We start from the raw sequence: 20,403 nt of genomic DNA on the forward strand, positions 1-20,403 counted from the left end.
CTTTAGTGGGCAAACCAGATCTAAACCACAGCAGACCCCAAAAGGTGTCCAGGCCTTTCCTAATCCCTGGATCCTGTAATGTTCAGGGCACTGCTAACAGGATTTTGCAGATATAAATTATAGTTACAGATCTCAAAATATACAGTTGGACCCAATGTAATCATATGAACCCTCAAAGGCAGAGATGTTTTTTCTGGCGTTAGTCAGAAAGAAGAAGCTGGAAAGATTCAGAGAACAGGTGGGTCCCCGCCTTCATGGTGTATAATCTGCTCGAGGAGGAGACTGGCCGCCAGCAGCCAGGCAGCTGGAAAAGTGGGATCTCGGACCTTTAACCACCATTCACTGCATTTCGTCAATAATCTGAACAAGCTCTGAGACGGATCATTTCCAGGGCCTCTAGAAAGGAACCCAGCTCTACCACACTTTGATCTTTGCCTTCTGGAACTCTAAACTAAAGATCCAAATAAGCCAACACCCAATCTTCTGACCTACAGAACTTTGAGATAATAAGTGGATACTGTTTTAACATGCCCAGTTTGTGATGTTGTGTTACAGTAACAATAAAAAATGAATACTTATTTGCCAGGTCCTGTTGCTCCTTGACTATCTCTACTTCCTCGAAGGATCCTTACTTCTCTATCAGCTCATGGTAAGCTTGACCCTAGTGTTTGATCTCACAGCCAGAAGAGAAGAGGGAGGTAGCTCTGGGGTGAATAAGTACTGGCTTGCAAGAAATCTGTCTCAGTCAAAGGTTCTGAATAATTTCCAAGAAGTAGCAGCTCCTGTCCCCTAGCAAGGGGAAGTGAGCCACCCCTCTAGGTCCTGAGGATTCATGGGACTCTAGTGCTCAATATTCTTTAATTTATGTGTTTAAAAAGCAGAGTTACAGAGAGGTAGAGACAGGGAGAGAGAGAGAAGTCTTCCATCCGCTAGTTCACTCCCCAAATGGCCACAACTGCCGGAGCTGGGCAGATCCAGAGCCTGGAGTTTCTTCCAGGTCTCCCATGTGGATGCAGGGGCCTAAGGACCTGGGCCATCTTTTACTGCTATCTCAGGCCATAGCAGAGAGCTGGATCAGAAGTGGAGCAGCTGGGACTTGAACTGGTGCCCATATGGAGTGCCAGCATGCAGGCAGAGGACTTACCTGCTATGCCACAGTGCCAGCCCCAGGGATCAATATTCTTAAGCTCACAGAGCCAAATACCCCACCCCAGGCCTCTTCAACCAGGGCCCTTTACACAGGAGACTCACCAAAGCTGAGAAATCTGCTTTGTTTGTAGCCCGTGTATTCTATTATTAAGTCTTGGGCTTCATCTTCACCCAGTATAAACTACAAAAAGATGCCTACTTTTAAATGCTGACTCCTGACTATCCTGTTGCATCCCAAGTTGGTAAATGGCTAACGTGAGCTTTTCTTTTCTTTTTTTTAATGTATCAGTGCAACTTAGCAACAGGCAACCAACTCCACAGCCCCTATAACTACCATTTCCCCCACGTGCCATGAAAGTTAAAGGTATTTGCTTGCCAGTGGATTCTCAACTACCTGCCATTCTAATTCACCAGATGAGAAGCTGCACTAATGTACTGCTGTAACGTAAGGGATTATCATCTCATCTCCACTAACAATGGAGTCTATGCCATTCTAGCCAGTGACTGGACCGACAGAATCTCATCTGCAGAATATGCTTCCCAGAAGCACTGCAGATAGACGGTCTAAGGCCAAGTTCCTCTTAAACACTTCTTGGGTTTAAAATGCATTAAAATGTTGGCACATTAATGTGCCACTTGGGACACCTGCATCCTATACTGGGGTACCTGAGTTTGGGTTCCTGCTCTGCTTCTCAGTTCAGCTTCCTGATAATGCGCACTGTAGGAGGCAGCAGGTGATAGCTCAGCTATTTGGTTTCCTACCATCCAACTCAGAGACCCCAAAGGAATTTCAGGCTCTTGGCTTTGGTCTGGCACAGTCCCATCTGTTGCAGGCATTTGGGGAGTTAAATCTGCAGACAGTATGTCTGTGTGTGTCTCTCTCATACGAATAAAATAAAAATTTTAAAAAAGAAAAATCAGGGGCCGGTGCCGTGGCTCACTTGGCTAATCCTCTGCCTGCAGCGCCGGAAACCCATATGGGCGCCGGGTTCTAGTCCCAGTTGCTCCTCTTCCAGTCTAGCTCTCTGCTGTGGCCCGGGAGGGAAGTGGAGAATGGCCCAAGTGATTGGGCGCCTGCACCCGCGTGGGAGACCAGGAGGAAGCACCTGGCTCCTGGCTTCGGATCAGTGCAGCAGCACGCCAGCCGTAGTGGCCATTTCGGGGGTGAACCAACGAAGGAAGACCTTTCTCTCTGTCTGTCTAACTCTACGTGTCAAATAAGTAAAAGAAAAAAAATCAGTAAATAGATTTTCTTTAAAATTATGGTCCACAAATTCGATTGTGGTATTAACTGGCATCACCTGGAAATTTCTAGGAAACGCAGTATCCCACGCTCTTCTCCAAATCTGCTAACTCAGAAGTTGCATTTCTAAGATCCACAGGTGATTCAAACTAAAGTTTGAGAAGGCCTGTTTTATATCACTTGGGATAATCAATTAGACATTTTTTTCCACTTGAATGTCAACTGAAATCTCATAGGGTCTTGATTTGCAGTACCTCTCATTAGTTCGCACACATGGTCAGCATGTGTGTGCCATGTTTCCTCTCCTGTGAAAGGCCTGTTCTGTATCTAACCCACTTTCCTCCTGGTTACTCTGACTGATAAATGTTTTTTATATAGTCTTGATAGTGACTCTTTATTATCCATATTACATAAAGCCTTCTATAAGTAATCAGTCTTTTGCTATCTTGATAAATAAAAGGATTTAACTAGTATTTTTTCTTTTTAAGAACTACCACACCCCAGAAAAAATATTCAGCTATGTAGTTTCTACTAAGTACTTTGTTTTGACATTTAAATCTTTTTTCCACCTGGAATTGATCTTTGGATATAATGTGAAGATCTAATTTCAATTTCTTCCACTTGCCTTCTGTCCCTATCAATACAAAAACAACAATTCATACTGAAGTAACCAATGGTTTCCATATTACGAAACCACCTTCTGACACCTCACTTAATAATAGCCCCAGCAGCAACAATGTGAAGGACCCTTCCCTTCCAGAAAATGTTCTTTCCTTGGCTTCCAGGACATAGCATTCTCCCAGTTTTTACTACCACTCCAGACTAATGCTTCTCAGTCTCCTGTACAGGCTCACCTATCTCTAACCAGTCATTAAATGCCAGTGTTCCTCACAGCCTCACCCTATTCTCACAGAACAGTGCTTGGCACATAGAATATGCTATGAAAGCCTTGAGGCAGGCGCTGTGGCATACTAAGCTCAGCCTCTGCAGCACCAGCATCCCATATAGGCACCAGTTTATGTTGTGGCTGCTCCACTTCTGATTCAACTCTCTGCTAATGGCCCAGGAAAGCAGTAGAAAATGGACCAAGTGCTTGGACCCCTACACCTGTGTGGGAGATCAGAAGAAACTTTTGGCTCCTGGCTTCAAATCTGCTCAGCTCCAGGCATTGTAGCCATTTGGGGAGTGAACCAGCAGATGGAAGACCTTTCTGTCTGCAACTCTACATCTCAAATAAATAAAATAAAATAAAAAATATTGCAAATACCCTACCTTAGCAATCTCTTCCATTCCTTAATGCTCAAGATGTTTATTACCAATTCTACAGAAAATTTTTTTAAGAATTATTTATTTGAAATCCAGAGTTACACGGGAGGGGCGGGTCTTCCATCCGATGGTTCTGATGGTTCACTCCCCAATTGGCCACAACAGCCAGAGCTGCGCCGATCCAAAGCCAGGAGCTTCTTCTGGGTCTCCCACATGGATGCAGGGGCCCAAGCACTTGGGTCATCTTCCACGGCTTTCCCAGTTCATAGCAGAGAGCTGGATGGGAAGTGGAGCAGCCGAGTCTCAAACTGATGCCCATATGGGATGCCGGCGCTTCAGGCCAGGGTGTTAACCCACTGTGCCACAGTGCCAGCCCCCAGAAATGTCTTATTCAACATTTCTTGCCCAGACCTTCCCCTCTGAGTTCCTCACCCACACATATTTGACATCTCTTACGTATTTCCCAAACATCTCAAATTTAGTATGCTTAAAACTGAACTCATGATACTCCCAAACCTGCTCTACTCTTTTCCTGTGAATGGCATGTAAATAGCACATGCAGGTTTATAAATCAAAAACATATCTGTTACCTAAATCATACTGACCACCAAGCACTGATTTTATTTCCTAAATCTTAAGTTTGACCACTTGTCTCCATTTCTATTTCCTCTACCCTAGAGTTGACCTTCCATCATCTTTCACTTGACCTACTACAAATGGTCTTCTTGCATTATATGAGCCCCTTTGAACCTTTATTTAATTTAAAGACAAAGTTAAAGAGAGAGGTAGAGACAGAGATAGAGGTCTTCCATCTGCTGGTTCACTCCCCAGATGGCCACAACAGCCACAGCTGCACCGATCTGAAGCCAGGAGCTTCCTCCGGGTCTCCCACGTGGGTGCAGGGGCCCAAGGACTTAGGCCATCTTCTACTGCTTTCCCAGACCATAGCAGAGAGCTGGATCGGAAGTGGAGCAGTCAGGACTTGAACCAGCATCCATATGGGATGCTGGCGCTTCAGGCCAGGGTGTTAACCTGCTGCGCCACAGCGCTGTCCCCCTTTGAACCTTTTCTCCAGACTATTACTAGAAAAATCTTTCCAAAATGCATCAGATATCCTCTTATTTGAAATCCTTCAATGGCTCTTTGGATAAAGCTCAAAACTGTTAACATGGTCTATGAATGGCCTTAGCATGGTCTGGCCCTTCTACCTCACCCCAGGACATGCTCCGCTCTGCTCTGCACTCCAAGCACCACAGCCTTTCACCTCCCGACTCATCATTCCTCTCACCAAAAGATTGCTGCACATGCTGTTGCCACTGAACAGAATTACTGCTAAATCTCCCTGCTCACAGAAGTCGTTCCTGACCTTCTAAAATAGGTCCAACTCCTCCAACAATGACTTACCAACATTCTTGTGCTTAGCTTGGTTTCAATTTTACATTTGTGTGGTTGTTTAAGGTCTGCTTGCCCTCTGCCTCCACTTTACCCTATCAGTCTACGAGCTCCAGGAAATCAGGGTTTCTTTTTCTTCTCCTTACCATGTACTGCCCATGATTAGTGGTGGCTGATCTACAGCAACAAAGAATAAATATTCATTTCATGAAAGAATGAGTAATCTGAATCAATGCAAACTTTTCCTGAAAACATCGCCTTACTTCCCTCCCTCTGCCCTACCCATCTATCAAAAATTTCGAAGGAAAAGACTTCTGATATGTGTTTTAAAAATGTTTAAGTCCTACAGATGATACCATCTCCATTTTGATTACTAGCCTAAGAATTCCAAATTAATAAGTGGTAATTACTCACTGAAAGCATACTAAGAAAATAGTTGATAGGCTTAACACTGCAAATTCAGTTATACAGTGAAAATAAACATCAAAGTAAGAGATAAATGACAAGAAAAGGGAGGCACATCACAGAAATATGATCAAAAGCTGCAATTCCCAGGTAGCACTAATTCCGAACATATTTCTCAACAACCTCCCCGATTACAGCCCAGTGTAAAGACTGATGACGCTGAATCATTAAAGAGATATCCCGATTTATTAGTATTTACTTACTATGTCCACAGTACTCAGAGCCAAGTCGGTAAGATGGGGAAATCAACAGAAGTACAATAAATATTTGCTGATTTCCTTAATTAGCTAAATGAAGGAGAACACTACATGGTTTCTCACAAGCTTACAGTGTAGCTTAAAGACAAAATCACCATAAAAGAAAGTTAATTATTAAATTCTTTATTTAAGAATAATAGGTCAAATTAGGACAATAAAGCTTGAGAAAAGGTTTCAACACTGGAAGGTACAACTCTTGAATATCCAGAATAGTCTTCTGCCTTTCTTCTGGTTAACAAAAGCATGTAAATTAAATGATTTCTCGGCACAAATTACTTCTTCCCCTCCAAAGAAATTTATAATAATTCTAACTCTAAAAAAGTTACACACACTCTCAGCTGAATATGAATAGAAGGAACACAAACTTTAAAACCTTCAATGCAAATATTTTAATACACTGGCTTTAACCATTTTTTGTTTAATGCTAAACACAGGCTGGATTATGTGCTCTAGGAGTCAGGTAACAGAGATATGTCTTAAGAAGTCTGAAGTTCTTGAGCCTCTGTAAGGTAGCAGCTAATTTCAGAAACAGAATGCAAATACCACCAGGTCAGGGGAGGGTGCTCTCCACACAGTGGTCAAGACACTGCTTACGACACCTATAACTCATGTCTGAGTACCTAGATTCAAGTCCAAGCTCTGCTTCCAATTCCAGCTTCCTGTTAATGACAGCAAATCCCTGCCACACACAAAGGAGATCCACCTGACTTCTGGGCTCCTGGCTTGAGCTTGGCCCAGCCCCAGCTATTGGGGCATTTGGGTAATAACCAGCATATGGAAGTCTTTGCCTTCCTGTCTCCTGTCTCCTTCCTCCTCTACCTCTCTTTTTCTCTCTGCCTCTCCCTGCCCTTTCAAATAAAAACAAAAATCTTAGGGTACTGGTGCTGTGGCATAGAGGGTTAAGCCACCACATGCAATGCCAACATCTTATATTGGCGCTGGTTTGAGTCCTGGCTGCCCCACTTCCAATCCAGCTCCCGGCTACTGAGCCTGGGAAAGCAGCAAAAGATGACCCAAGTGCTTATGCCCCTGCCCCAACATGGGAGACCCTAAAGAAGCTCCTGGCTCCTGGCTTTGGCCTGGCTCAGCCCCAGCAGTTGCAGCCATTTGGGGAGCAAACCAACAGATGGAAGATTTCTCTCTCTCTCTGTATTTTGCCTTTCAAATAAAATATTTCTAAAAAATGAAAATTTTAAATAATTTTTTAAAAATCTACCAGGTGAATGGGAGTGTGTGAGAACTCACCTGGAGTGCAGCAGTGAAGGTGGACTTGACCTATTTCAAGATCTCTGCATGTATTCTACTATTCTGATATAGGCTGAGGAAAAGGTAGAATACTTTTAAAAGGCTATATTTTTTATTTTAAAGTGTAAATACATACACTTAAAGGCTAGATCTATCTTTATTTTATTTATTTATTTTTTTATTTTTTTTTGGACAGGTAGAGTGGACAGTGAGAGAGAGAGACAGAGAGAAAGGTCTTCCTTTGCCGTTGGTTCACCCTCCAATGGCTGCTGCGGCCGGTGCACCGCGCTGATCCGATGGCAGGAGCCAGCTGCTTCTCCTGGTCTCCCATGGGGTGCAGGGCCCAAGGACTTGGGCCATCCTCCACTGCACTCCCTGGCCACAACAGAGAGCTGGCCTGGAAGAGGGGCAACCGGGACAGAATCCAGCGCCCCGACCGGGACTAGAACCTGGTGTGCCGGCGCCGCAAGGCGGAGGATTAGCCTAGTGAGCCGCAGTGCCGGCCAATCTTTATTTTAAAAATTATTTTTATCTGAAAGAGTTACAGAGAGAGGGAGAGAAAGAGAGAGAGAGAGAGATCTTCCATTCAGTGGTTCATTCCCCAGATGCTTGCAATAGCTGAGTCTGGGCCAGGCCGAAGCCATGAGCTTCATCTGGGTCTCCCAAATGGGTAGCAGGGGCCCCAGGATCTTGGGCCACCTTCTGCTGCTTTTCTCAGGCCATTAGCAGGGAGCTGGACAGGAAGTGGAGCAGCCAGCGCCCATATGGGATGCCAACATCATAGGCAGCAGTTTTACCTGCTACACCACGACGCTGCCCCTAAACACATCTTTAGTCCACATTTTAGTGTTCCTATGTTCAATGCAATATGCTTTCTTACTAATCAACAATTGGATCAACCCCCTCACTGATAACTGAAGAACAAGAAGAGAAGGGAACTCAAGCCTGGGTAGAACACCATAATGAAAACCACAGCCAGCCAAAGGTCAGTAGATGAGACAGCTCTGGACAAACCTCCTATTCTAGAGCTGCATAAATAAATCTCCTACCTTAGAAGCTCCACGTTTGAAATGATTTTGAGTGGCGCATCTCCTCTATATGCCTGGAACTCACACTACCTGATAAATTAATTAACATGCCTTGCATCTAGTAGACAATTTGCCTAATATTACTAATTTTATTCACCCATAACCTTCTTACATCCTGAACAGATTAATCTATATTATTTCAAAAATAAATTTAAAATGACATATCAGGAATCTTGATTTAGAACATAGCTCTGATATTATTACTTTAAATTTATTGGTATATTCATATTTTTGCACTTTCAACATAAAATTGTTGGCTTAGATAAAATAATGTTCATCTCAAAACAACCCATAAAAAGATTAATTTTTAAAATGAACAATTTAAAATATTTCTCAAGTAAATAAAAATCAATACAAATCCAGTAACAGTGAAAATATCACACTATTCCCCACAGGATTTCAAAACAAAATAAATGCTGATAGTTTATATTCAGTTAGTCTTTACCTCTATTCCTAGGCAAATATTCTCTTTAAAGACTAATGCTGTAACTATTTCTTGTAAAGACATTTAATTCACTGTTATTTCATATTTATTTTAGGTTATTGTTTATTATACTTTTTTATAACTTTCTAAAATTTTAGGTTAAAAATCATTAAAATACTATACAAAATATCGTTAACTTTTAAAATGTTATTTTTAAACATTTACTTATTTATTTATTTGAAGGCAGAATTACAGACAGTGAGGAAGGGATGGCAAAAGAGAGATCTTCCATCTGCTGAGTCACATCCCAAATGGACACAACAGCCTGGGCTGTACCAGGCCCAAACCAGGAGCCAGGAACTCAGTACAAGTGTTCGACCTGACAGAGCCCAAGCACTTAGACCATCTTCTGCTATTTTCTCGAGCTCTTCGGTAGGGAGGTAGATGAAAAGCAGAGCAGCCAGGATTTGAACTGGCACTCATATGGGATGCCAGCATAGCAAGCAGCAGCTTAACCACCTACACCACAACACCAGCCCCAAAAATGTTATTATTTCTTACATTAAGTAGCTGACTACACTGAAGGCTTTTTTTTTTTTTAGTCTCATTGTACTTTGTTTCTCATCTCAAAGTTATTTTGTTTTTTACACAATGACATCAGTAAAAAAAAATGAATAGTTGTAAAAGATTCAGAAAGTCAAAAGAAAAAAATACATATGATTCCAGCACATTAGAAAACTATGGTATTTGGCATATTTTCTCTAGGGCTTTCCCTGCTTTTTTACATGTATATCTAGATTATACTATAAGTGTTTTTGCATTCATTTTCAATAAGCATTTTCCATTGTAAACACTTTAATGTTATACTTAGTTTTTTATGGGTAAAAAGCAATTTTCAAATTTCAGGAGATATATGCAGTTCATTATTGTATCAAATGTTAAAACTTTAAGGCAAGGATTAATCCTCATCACCTTTGAGAATTTCTGTTAAAGAGGTTAACTGATACCACACTTAATTATTCAAATTATTTTGCCCAGCTGCTTAATCAAGAGTAGTATCACTCTAAGAAATCAATTTTCAATTCATGTCTTTACCTAACTGGTCCTAACTGCTTCAACCTGTATAAAAACTGACTGCCTAAGCATATGCAAAAGGAATACAACATTCAGCTTTACTAGGGTTGCAAAGATACGGACAGCTAATCAATGTCCTGCAAATACTCTTCTATTTTGGCAACAGCCCAAAAAAGGTTAACTTATAGAAAACCCAGCCTAATATAATAAAATAATTCCTCATAATTAGGCAATATAATTTTTCTTTTCAGGCAAAATATATAAATACCACGTATCACTTTAAAAAGCCTTGTTATAGCCTATAAAATAACCAAAAGTAGATGATACACACCCTTTAGAAAACATTTTCCTTTTCAGGTTTATGAAAAGAAATCAACATATGTAGCATCAATAGGTTTGATTAACAAATGTCACTCATGTAGGCATGATTATCTCATCAATGGCCAGATATAGATAGATAACTACCATGATAGCTGAATAACCTATAAATTATATTGCAAGTTGTAAGCCCCCATCCACTACTAAAACATGCCCTGTAATATATGGCGACTCTAAAAGAAATACAATCGCATGTGCCACCTCAATAGTTTCTCCAAACCTCCCAAGAGGAATATTTTTCTTTAAATGCTCTTCTTTCAAGTCTTTCGTCATATCTGTGCGAACAAATCCTAAAAGAGAAATGGTTATTTAGTTGAAAAGAAACTGACACATCTGCTCAATTTAAAAATGAAAATAAACTTGCCCCTGAAAATGTGAGTGTATCAATAGACCTTGTTTAGGAAATACAGTTTTGTTAGCAATCAAGTAAATAAGTCTATAATTATATCCATTTTAACTCACTGAACATTTACCGAATACTGGCCCAAATCCAAGCAAAATGTAGGTGGATGGATACAAACATGAATAAAACTAAATTCCATTCCTTAGGGAACTCATAATTTATGAACCAAACAGTCATTTGCACACCCAGTCATGAGACAACCAAGTCTGGTGAACAGCCGAACAGGGATATACACAAAATACCACAGAATTCAGTAACTTTCCGTGGGTGAGTATGTAAGAGTGAGAAGCAGTGTCAAGGCAGGAAGACAATCACATGAACTGATCTGGCAATTGTGACAAAAATTCGATCCACTTGCTACAGCTAAGTTAGTTAACAATTAGAAAGACTAGTATTTCCAAACCATAGAATAAACAACTTCATGGCCCTGTCAAATTCTGATTCAAGTATACACAGAAAATTCAAAATTTAATAAGGTTTCGGTGTATACAATAGAGCTTGCAGACAACATATGCTAAAGTTGTATAGTTTGAAAAGCCACATAAAATTATGCAAACAATTCTAAATAATATAGATATATGCCAGGAAGAACTATAGTTTTATATAAAAATATCCTAATTTGTATCTGAGACATATAAATACATATATTACTAATAAAATATTTAACCCATATAACCAGTATTCTGTACACTATTCAATTATCTTTTCAAATAAAGAAAATGGGACCGCCATAGTTGTATAGCGGGTGAAGTCACTACCTGCAACACTGGCATCCCATATGGGCTTCTCCACTTTCAATCCAGCCCCCTGCTAGTGGAATAGGAAAAGCAGCAGAAGATGGCCCAAGTATTTGGGCCTCTACCACCTATGTGGGAGATCCAGATGAAGCTCCTGGCTTCCGGCTTCAGCCTTGCCCACCTCTGGCAGTTGTGGTCATTTGAGGAGTAAACTAGCAGATGGAAGACCTCTCTCTCTACCTCTCTTTCAAATAAAATAAATTTTTTTTAAATTTTTTACAGGCAGAGTGGACAGTGAGAGAGAGACAGAGAAAAAGGTCTTCCTTTGCATTGCTTCACCCTCCAATGGCCGCCACGGCCGGCGCACCGCGCTGATCCAAAGCCAGGAGCCAGGTGCTTCTCCTGGTCTCTCATGTGGGTGCAGGACCCAAGGACTTGGGCCATCCTCCACTGCACTCCCTGGCCACAGCAGAGAGCTGGCCTGGAAGAGGGGCAACCGGGACAGAATCCGGCACCCCAACCAGGACTAGAATCCGGTGTGCCGGCGCCGCAAGGTGGAGGATTAGCCTATTGAGCCGGCCGTCAAATAAAATAAATCTTTAAGAAGAAAAAAAAGCAAGCAAAAGTTTATCCCATGGAATAATTAGAAAAAGTTTTTAGTCAGTCCAAGGGGAAAACATTTGCCAAAGTGGTTAAGATGCCACTTGGGGGGCCAGCACCGTGGCACAGGTTAATCCTCCACCTGTGGCGCTGGCATCCGATATGGGTGCCGATTCTAGTCCCAGCTGCTCCTCTTCCAATCCAGCTCTCTGCTATGGCCTGGGAAAGCAGTGGAAGATGGCCCAAGTGGTTGGGCCCCTGCATCCACATGGCAGACCAGGAAGAACCTGGCTCCTGGCTTCAGATGGGCACAGCTCTGGCCGTTGCGGCCATTTGGGGAGTGAACCAAGGGAAGGAAGACCTTTCTCTGTCTCTCTCTCTCTCTCTCTCTGTAACGCTACCTCTCAAATACATAAATAAAATCTTTAAAAAGAAAAAAAAAGAGATGCCACTTGGAACACCCACATCCTATATCAGAGTACTGGGTTCAAATCCCTGCTCTGCACTCCATTCCAGTTTCATGCACACCCACGAAGGGAGCAGGTAATGGAGCAAGTGGTTGGATCACAGCCTCCCACTTGACAGGCTCAGACTGAATTCCTGGCTTCTGCCTGGTCCGGCTCAGCCCTTGCAGGCATCTGAAAGGTGAGCCATGGGATGGAAGATCTCTTTCTGCCTCTCTCTGCCTTTCAAATAAATAAGTAAAAATCTTTTTAAAAACATTAAGGTCATGAAAAATAGATGGACTACAAGTTAAGACATGATACATGAAGTTTAATGTGCAATCTCAAAAATATAATTTGCAAATTGGATTATATTACAACTGAATCAATTATAAGTCCAACTATAAATCAACTTAAATGCTCTGTCATTTGAAGTACTTGACAGATGTGAACTACACACTGAATTAAGAATTAACATTAGGGGGTGAGCATTTGGCACAAGGGTTAAGACATTTGCATCCCACATCAGAGTGCCCAGACTCCAGCCCAGCTCCACTCCTGACTCCAGCTTCCCTGCTAATGCACACCCAATGAGGCAGCAGATGATGGCTCCAGTTCATAGGTCCCTGCCACCCATGTGGGAGACAAGGACTGAGTTCCCAGCTCTCTGCTTCAGCCTGGTTCAGCCCTAGCTGCTGCAGACATTTGAGGTGGAAAAATTTAACTTTTCTTTATCTTAGGTTATCAACTTAGAAATATTTTAAAGTTTTCTTAAAAGTCTTATAGAACCAGCGCCGAGGCTCACTAGGCTAATCCTCCACCTTGCGGCTCCGGCACACCAGGTTCTAGACCTGGTCGGGGCGCCGGATTCTGTCCCGGTTGCCCCTCTTCCAGGCCAGCTCTCTGCTGTGGCCAGGGAGTGCAGTGGAGGATGCCCAAGTGCTTGGGCCCTGCACCCCATGGGAGACCAGGAGAAGTACCTGGCTCCTGCCATCGGATCAGCGCGGTGCGCCGGCTGCAGCGGCCATTGGAGGATGAACCAACGGCAAAAGGAAGACCTTTCTCTCTGTCTCTCTCTCTCACTGTCCACTCTGCCTGTCCAAAAAAAAAAAAAAAAAAAAAGTCTTATGGAAATAATCAGAGTTTTCTATGACAGTTATGGTTTTATCAGAAAAACTGGAAGTAAGCTGAAGGTCTTTCAATAAGCAATTGGTTAATTAAGTCAAGATAAATTTATTTAAAATATGCAGATATTTTAAAAGATGCTATAGATGGGGCCGGCACTGTGGTGTAGCAGGTGAAGCCACCACTGGCAGGGCCAGTATCCCATATGGGCGCCGGTTTGTGTCCCAGCTGCTCCACTTCCAATCCAGCTCTCTGCTGTGGCCTGGGAAAGCAGTGGAAGATGGCCCAAGTCCTTGGGCCCCTGCATCCACATGGGAGACCTGGAAGAGGCTCCTGGCTTCGAATTGGCACAGCTCCAGCCGTTGCAGTCATCTGTGGAGTGAACCAGTAGATGGAAGACCTCTCTCTCTTTTTGCCTCTCTGTTATTCTGACTTTCAAGTAAACAAATAAAATCTTAAAAAATAAGATTCTATAGATGCTATATTTAAATGAATGAAAATTATATAAAAGGTTACAAATGATTTCAGTTATACCACTACTAAAAACAAAATGTATACTAATGACTGAAAATATATCAAAATATTAATAATATTTTGTAAACAGAATTACAGGTGATTTAGTGAACAGAATTACAAGTGATTTTTATTTTCTTCTTTGTATGTTCATATTGTTTCTAAACATTTACAACAGATATATATTAACTTTATATGCAGATAAGAAGTTATTGAAAAAACGCACAGTTCTAACTTCAGATGGTCTGTAATGAGGACCTGGGATAACAAACTAATCTTGTGTTATTTGTGTGTTTCACTGTGAAGCTATATTGTGAAATACTATCTACTCTGCTGTAAAATCTTACCATGTTCATTTTAAAAGTCAGCAACATTTCCTTTCATCCTTAAGAATAATGAGATGGCCAGAAGGAATTCAAGATAAAAGCAGCAGCAGCTGACACAAGACAGTGAGACCCAGCCTCTGCAGAATTTCAAGTGAACTGTAACTCAAACTTAATTACACCAAAGAGCCATCATCAATAGGCAACCCAAACATCCTAAGACTGCTCTCACGCAGGTTCATGACTGCCAAAGTTTGCTGTCTCTTGACACACTTATTTTCAAAGGTGCCTCAGAGTACCCCAGGAAGGAAACTCACCTCACATTTGTTATAAAAGTTGAATGAATTAAAATTATGAATGCAATACTTAATTTATGGTATCTTCTCAAAGAATTCATAACACAATTATCATTTATTCCAAGGTATTTTTTAATTCTAGCAAACTGCCAAAAATACTTCTAACTCCACAAACTCTCAAAAGAAAAATTAATGTTCCATTTTAATCTAAGAAAAAATGAACTACAGTAGAAACAGTTTGCAAGAAACATCTTGTGACTATGGCTTAGCAAATGCTAGGCTTGACTTATAAGTGACTCTGGGCCGGCACCGCGGCTCACTAGGCTAATCCTCCGCCTAGCGGCGCCGGCACACCAGGTTCTAGACCTGGTCGGGCGCCAGATTCTGTCCCGGTTGCCCCTCTTCCAGGCCAGCTCTCTGCTGTGGCCCGGGAGTGCAGTGGAGGATGGCCCAGGTGCTTGGGCCCTGCACCCCATGGGAGACCAGGAAAAGCACCTGGCTCCTGGCTCCTGCCATCGGATCAGCGCGGTGCACCGGCCGCAGCACGCCGGCCGCGGCGGCCATTGGAGGGTGAACCAACGGCAAAGGAAGACCTTTCTCTCTGTCTCTCTCTCTCACTGTCCACTCTGCCGGTCAAAAAAATAAATAAATAAATAAAAAGTGACTCTGGTGGAGTTTTTTCCAAAGGCAGCATTTAGTGGTAAAAAGATGAGTAGATTAAGACACATTGAACTAAATTCTATTCCTGACTCAGTAGTACTATTAAAACTATAGATAGTTATGTACTATCTAAAATAGTATGGCTGTTTTGATATCATAAAATGAAGGAACTACATTGAAAATGACAGATCAACAACACTACAATTCAAAAAAGTAAGGCTCATTAAGTAGTCTTCATGGCCTCCTAACTTCACTTGAAGTTTAGTGGGTTTCCCTAAAAGAACCCTTGGTTCAGAGGCTGGCGCTGTGACGTTTTGGATAAAGCCACCACCTGCAGTGTCAGCATCCCATATGGGCACCAGTTCTAGTTCTGGCTGTTCCACTTCCAAACCAGCTCTCTGTTATGGCCTGAGAAAGCAGTAGAGCACGGCCCAAGTCCTTGGGCCCCTGCACCCACGTGGGAGACCTGGAGGAAGCACCTGGCTTCAGATCAGCCCAGCTCCAGCTGTTGCAGCCATCTTGGGAGTGCACTATCAGATGGAAGACTGACCTCCCCACCCCCTCTGCAACTCTGCCTTTCAAATAAATAAATATATCTCTTTAAAAAAATGTACCCTTGGTTCATACACTGGTAGGTGTGTAGATAGAATATCTCCAATCCAAACAGTAGTGCTGCTAATCTGAGTTTTAATCCAGGTTGTGCTAAAAGGAATTGATTTGTCCTGGATAGACACTAGTTCTGATGTGTTGCCCCCTTGGAAACAAAGGTAATGCCATTAGAAGGGCTTTTCACCCTGAACAAGGCATAGAAGACAAACCCGAGACAAGAAGACTTAGGCAGTGAGAAAAGTTCAAGAACAATCCTAATGTGATGGAAAAGTGACCTTTGTCACAGAGAAACAGGTTATGAAACCAAAAACAATCAAAGAAGCCATATTATAAAGCGGATAAAAGCCAAAACCTTCAAGATTTTTAAAGGATCCTGTTAAATATTACAGCCTGGGTTCATATCTGCTATGGCCTGGTTCCGTGCCAGGCCAGATTTTACAAGAGAGGAGCAATGTCTTCTGAGTCCAACACGATCACAAGGAGTCCAGAGCTGGAATCATGATGTTCAGCCACTCACTTCACATGGAGATTCTCCTTCCACCACTAGGGTGTGGAAGGTAAGGACATTATTTCATTAGAAGAAGCTTGACACAGCTTCTCCCCAGACTTACAAAGGGATACTTAGACAATCATCATCGGACACCTGCCAGCCATCACGAAACTCTACAACAAAAACCTAAAAGTCAATCAAGCGAGAGAGGCCAGGTTAAAAGAAAGGATGGGGCCAGTGCTGTGGCACAGAGGGTTAAAACCCTGACCTGAGGCAACAGCACCCTGACCTGAGGCAACAGTTCAGGTCCCGGCTGCTCCTCTTCTGATCCAGCTCTCTGCAGTGGCCTGGGAAAGGAGTAAAAGATGGCCCCTGCACCCATGTGGGAGACCCAGAGGAAGCTCCTGGCTACTGACTTCAGATCAGCTCAATTCTGCCGTTGTGGCCATCTGGGGAATGAACCAGCAGATGGAAGACCTCTCTCTCTACCTTTCTCTGTAACTCTTTCATATAAATAAAAAAATAAATCTCAAAAAAAAAAAAAAAAAGGAAAGGATGAACTTATCAATACTGGTTTTGTCTCTTTGGTTTTCATGTTTGATATGGAGATATGGAGCACATGAACATGTCCAAAGAGCCTTTCTCTCACTATTTGTAGTTTTTTTTTTCTTAATTAACAGACTTTATTTTTAAAGTAATTTTAGGTTTATAAAAAAGTTGAGCAGAAAGCAGAGTCCCCCCCTTGTCCCACACACCCTCCATTCTCCTCTATTATTCATATTCATCTTAGTTTGGTACATACGTTACAACTGATGAACCAGCACTGAGTAAAGTCCATAAAGTCAAGTCTACCTTAGGGTTCACCCTTTAACTTGCTGGGTTCCATGGGTTTGAACAAACGTATAATGTCATGTATCCATCATTGCAGTAGCATATAGAATAGTCCTATTGCCCTAGTCTGTTTTTAGCTTTTTAAAACTCATATATGTCTTTAGTATTCACATAAAAATGTGAAACGAGTCCCTAATGACATAATACTGAGTTCTATGTCATTTTATCTAAAGCTCATGAACCACATGACCCTCAATTTATAAATACCACGGCACTTAAAAGTTGATTTAAAAGATAAATTTGGGTACAGAAAGTCTTTGAAATCTATAAATAGTGTATTCGTCATATGCACTGTCCAAGAACTTCTTGAAGATTCCTTGTATGGTACCAACCCAGGGCACTACATTGGTATTTTGAGTTCCCTATGACATATGATGGACCAGAGGGGAAATATTAGCAGTTCTTAAACATCCCTCAAACCCATATTTGTGCTTATATTGCTTTCCAGTTTGTACTCTCACTCCTTGGTCCCAAAGGACTCTTTCCCCCAACATTCTTTAACGTTTTTATAAAGTTCTGGAAATTTTTCTCTACTTTACAATGCCTCCCAAGCTAGGCTATAAAAATTATAAACTACCAGTAGGTGCCACTGTCCAACAAACAATGTTTGTACATCACTTGGGCAGTTAGAGGTTCCCAATTGGCTATAAAGCTATCACTCCTTAAATCAGTAAAAAGATAACTGAAATGACATGCATTCAACCAACTTAGAACCAAGATATTTCTACTTTAGTTGCATATACATGACTGAAAAACTCAGTACACTTTTTAAAAATATATGAACTCTTTAGGAACAGAGATACTCTACTCTGGCTCATAAAAATACATGGCTCATGTTCAATGAGAATTTGTATCTGATAACTCTAAAGGAAATGTACTTTTTTTAGCCACCTCTGACCAGCCATATAGTATAAATAAATAGTAACATATTGTTCCCAAATTACTGGGTTCCTATTTTAGTTTTCAACATTTTTATAATACCCCTGCATTTGAGCCTATCACCAGTATTAACAATTGTGAGATGCAGCACTATTGGATATATCTAGCAACTTAGATGTCCATTCTCTAGTGTAAGTTTCATGGATCTAGAAATAGATAACTAAAATAACTCTAGACATTTTTCTAAGGGAGAAGAAATAAGGCTGTTGCCCAAAACTAGATCAACATTTTAACCAGAACAAATTTGCATGTTTTATGTTCGTGGAGGGAAGCGAAGAGAGAAATCAACTTCGTGCTAAACTGCACGTAGGAACACCTAGAGAACGTCTGCTGCCAAGTAGATGCCAAGCTTATGCAAGCATCTGTCAACAAGACTTCCTCCAAGTGGCAAACAAAAACCCCTCCAACTGAAAAAAGGGGGAGGGCCCAAACACATAAGGTCCCGCACAGCAATAAATGCAGTGCCTCACCATATATCAAAACTAAGGTGCACATAACTTTCGAGCACTGGCGGTTCCATCCTCGGGACTGCACACATGCATATGCCAATGTGTAAAATAATCCATATATAATTACTGTCATATCATCACAAGTTGTATCATAATAAATTATAAACAATCTAAATACCCATTAAGAGGCATCAAATTAAGTAAACTGACCCAGCTCCAAAACAGATAATACTATCTCAGCCATTAAAAGTGATACAGGGGGCCAGCGCTGTGGCATAGCAGGTAAAGCTGATGCCTGCAGTGCCAGCATCCCATATGGGTGCCGGTTCATGTCCCAGCTGCTCCACTTCTGATTCTGCTCTCTGCTATGGCCTGGGAAAGCAGTGGAAGATGGCCCAAGTCCTTGAGCCCCTGTACCCACATGGGAGATCCCCAAGAAGCTCTTGGCTCCTGGCTTTCAATAGGCACAGCTCCAGCGTTGCAGCCAATTGGGGAGTGAACCAGTGGATGGAAGACCTCTCTCTCTGCCTCTCCTCTCTTTGTGTAACTCTTTTAAATAAATAAATTTAAAAAAAAAAAAAGTGATACAGAAGTTAAAGACATCAAATATTTTGTGATCCCACATATATACAATGTCCTAAATAGGCAAATCGATAGAGACAGAAAGTAACTTGCTATTTGGCAGAACTTGGGGAGACTGGAGGGAAATGGAAGTGAATGGAAATGGGTTCAGGGATTTCTTTTAGGATAACAAAGATATTTTTAAATTTACTGTTGGGACAGACATTTTGCCTAACAATTAAGATATCATTTAGGATGCCTGCATCCTCTAACAGAGCATTTGGGTGTGGAATACCAACTCCACTAATTCCAGCTTCCTGCTAACATGCACCCTGGGTGGCAGCAGACAAGGACTCAAGTATTTTGGTTACCTGCCACCCTCCCCCTGGGGAGACCTGGACTGACTTTCCAGTTCCAGGGCATTTGGGAAGTAAATCAGCAAATGGAAGGTGTCTCTCTCTGGCTCTCAAAGATACATACATATATACTTTACTGTGATGAACAATTCTGTAACTGTATTAAAAACACTGAATTATACACTTTGAGTAAACAGTATGTATGTTAATTATAGTTCCACAAAGTTGTTATTTTAATTATTTTATTTGAAAGGCAGAGGGACAGAAATCTTCCATCTATTGGTTCACTCCCCAAATGTCCATAACAGCCAGGGTCAGACTAGGTCTAAGCCAGGTGCCAGGAACTCAATCTAGGTTTTCCAAGCTTCAGAGACTGAAGTACTTAAGCTATCATCTGCTGCTTCCCAGGTTGTAAATTAGCAGGAAGCTAGATCTGAAGCAGAAGAGGTAGGACTTGAACCAGGCACACTGATATGCAATGTGGGTGTCCCAACTAGCAACTTAACCACTGTGCTAAATGCCCTTCTCCAATGTTATTTTTAAAAATGAAATAGCTCTAGAAGGAATAATATGGAATGATCTCCAAGATACATCATTCTATGAATAAAAATGAGGTATAGAGTATTATGATAGTCTAATAATGTGTAGTCCTTAAATATACTTTTATATATATATACATGCACACACACATACACACTTTATTGGCTACATATGATACAGACAATAAACTTGTTAATAATGGTTGCTTTTAAGGAAAGTAACCGGATGTCTAGAGAAGACTTCATGTTATGCCTTTGTGAAACTTTTGAATTCATATAATATGCATGATTTATTCAAAACATATATTTTAAAGGCAATAAATGTATTACTGGTTCAATTTATCAAACATTCTTTTTCTCATGTTCAATATTTTCTAGCCAGTAAGATTTATGACGAGAAGTTTAAAGTACAAGTCGAGGGGACGGCACTTTGGCGTAGTGGGCTAAGTGTCCACCTGCCATGCCAGCATCCCATATGGGTGCCAGAT

The 20,403-nt window shown here is 41.5% G+C and overlaps 1 protein-coding gene across 25 annotated transcripts in view; it reads right to left on the bottom strand.

The window, feature by feature from the left end:
• The window catches only part of CBR4 (carbonyl reductase 4), a 66,095-nt gene that overhangs the window by 35,149 nt on the left and 10,543 nt on the right, over window positions 1-20,403 (bottom strand). For 6 of the 25 annotated variants that reach the window (XM_089325490.1, XM_002709317.6, XM_089325489.1 and 3 more), the window contains one exon: window positions 5,880-10,271. The exons of 13 other annotated variants lie outside the window; for them this stretch is intronic. In XM_089325490.1, the coding sequence (XP_089181616.1) occupies window positions 10,093-10,271 (179 nt within the window). In that variant the 3' untranslated portion in view covers window positions 5,880-10,092. Of the gene's footprint in view, window positions 1-3,713; window positions 3,935-5,879; window positions 10,272-13,289; window positions 13,662-20,403 lie in introns of those variants that run through there. 6 more of the 25 variants (XM_089325494.1, XM_089325493.1, XM_089325492.1 and 3 more) reach the window with 3 other exon arrangements.

The sequence above is a fragment of the Oryctolagus cuniculus genome, chromosome 2, assembly GCF_051225735.1.
Source record: "Oryctolagus cuniculus isolate XC-2025 breed Fujian yellow rabbit chromosome 2, ASM5122573v1, whole genome shotgun sequence".
Lineage (NCBI taxonomy): Eukaryota > Metazoa > Chordata > Mammalia > Lagomorpha > Leporidae > Oryctolagus > Oryctolagus cuniculus.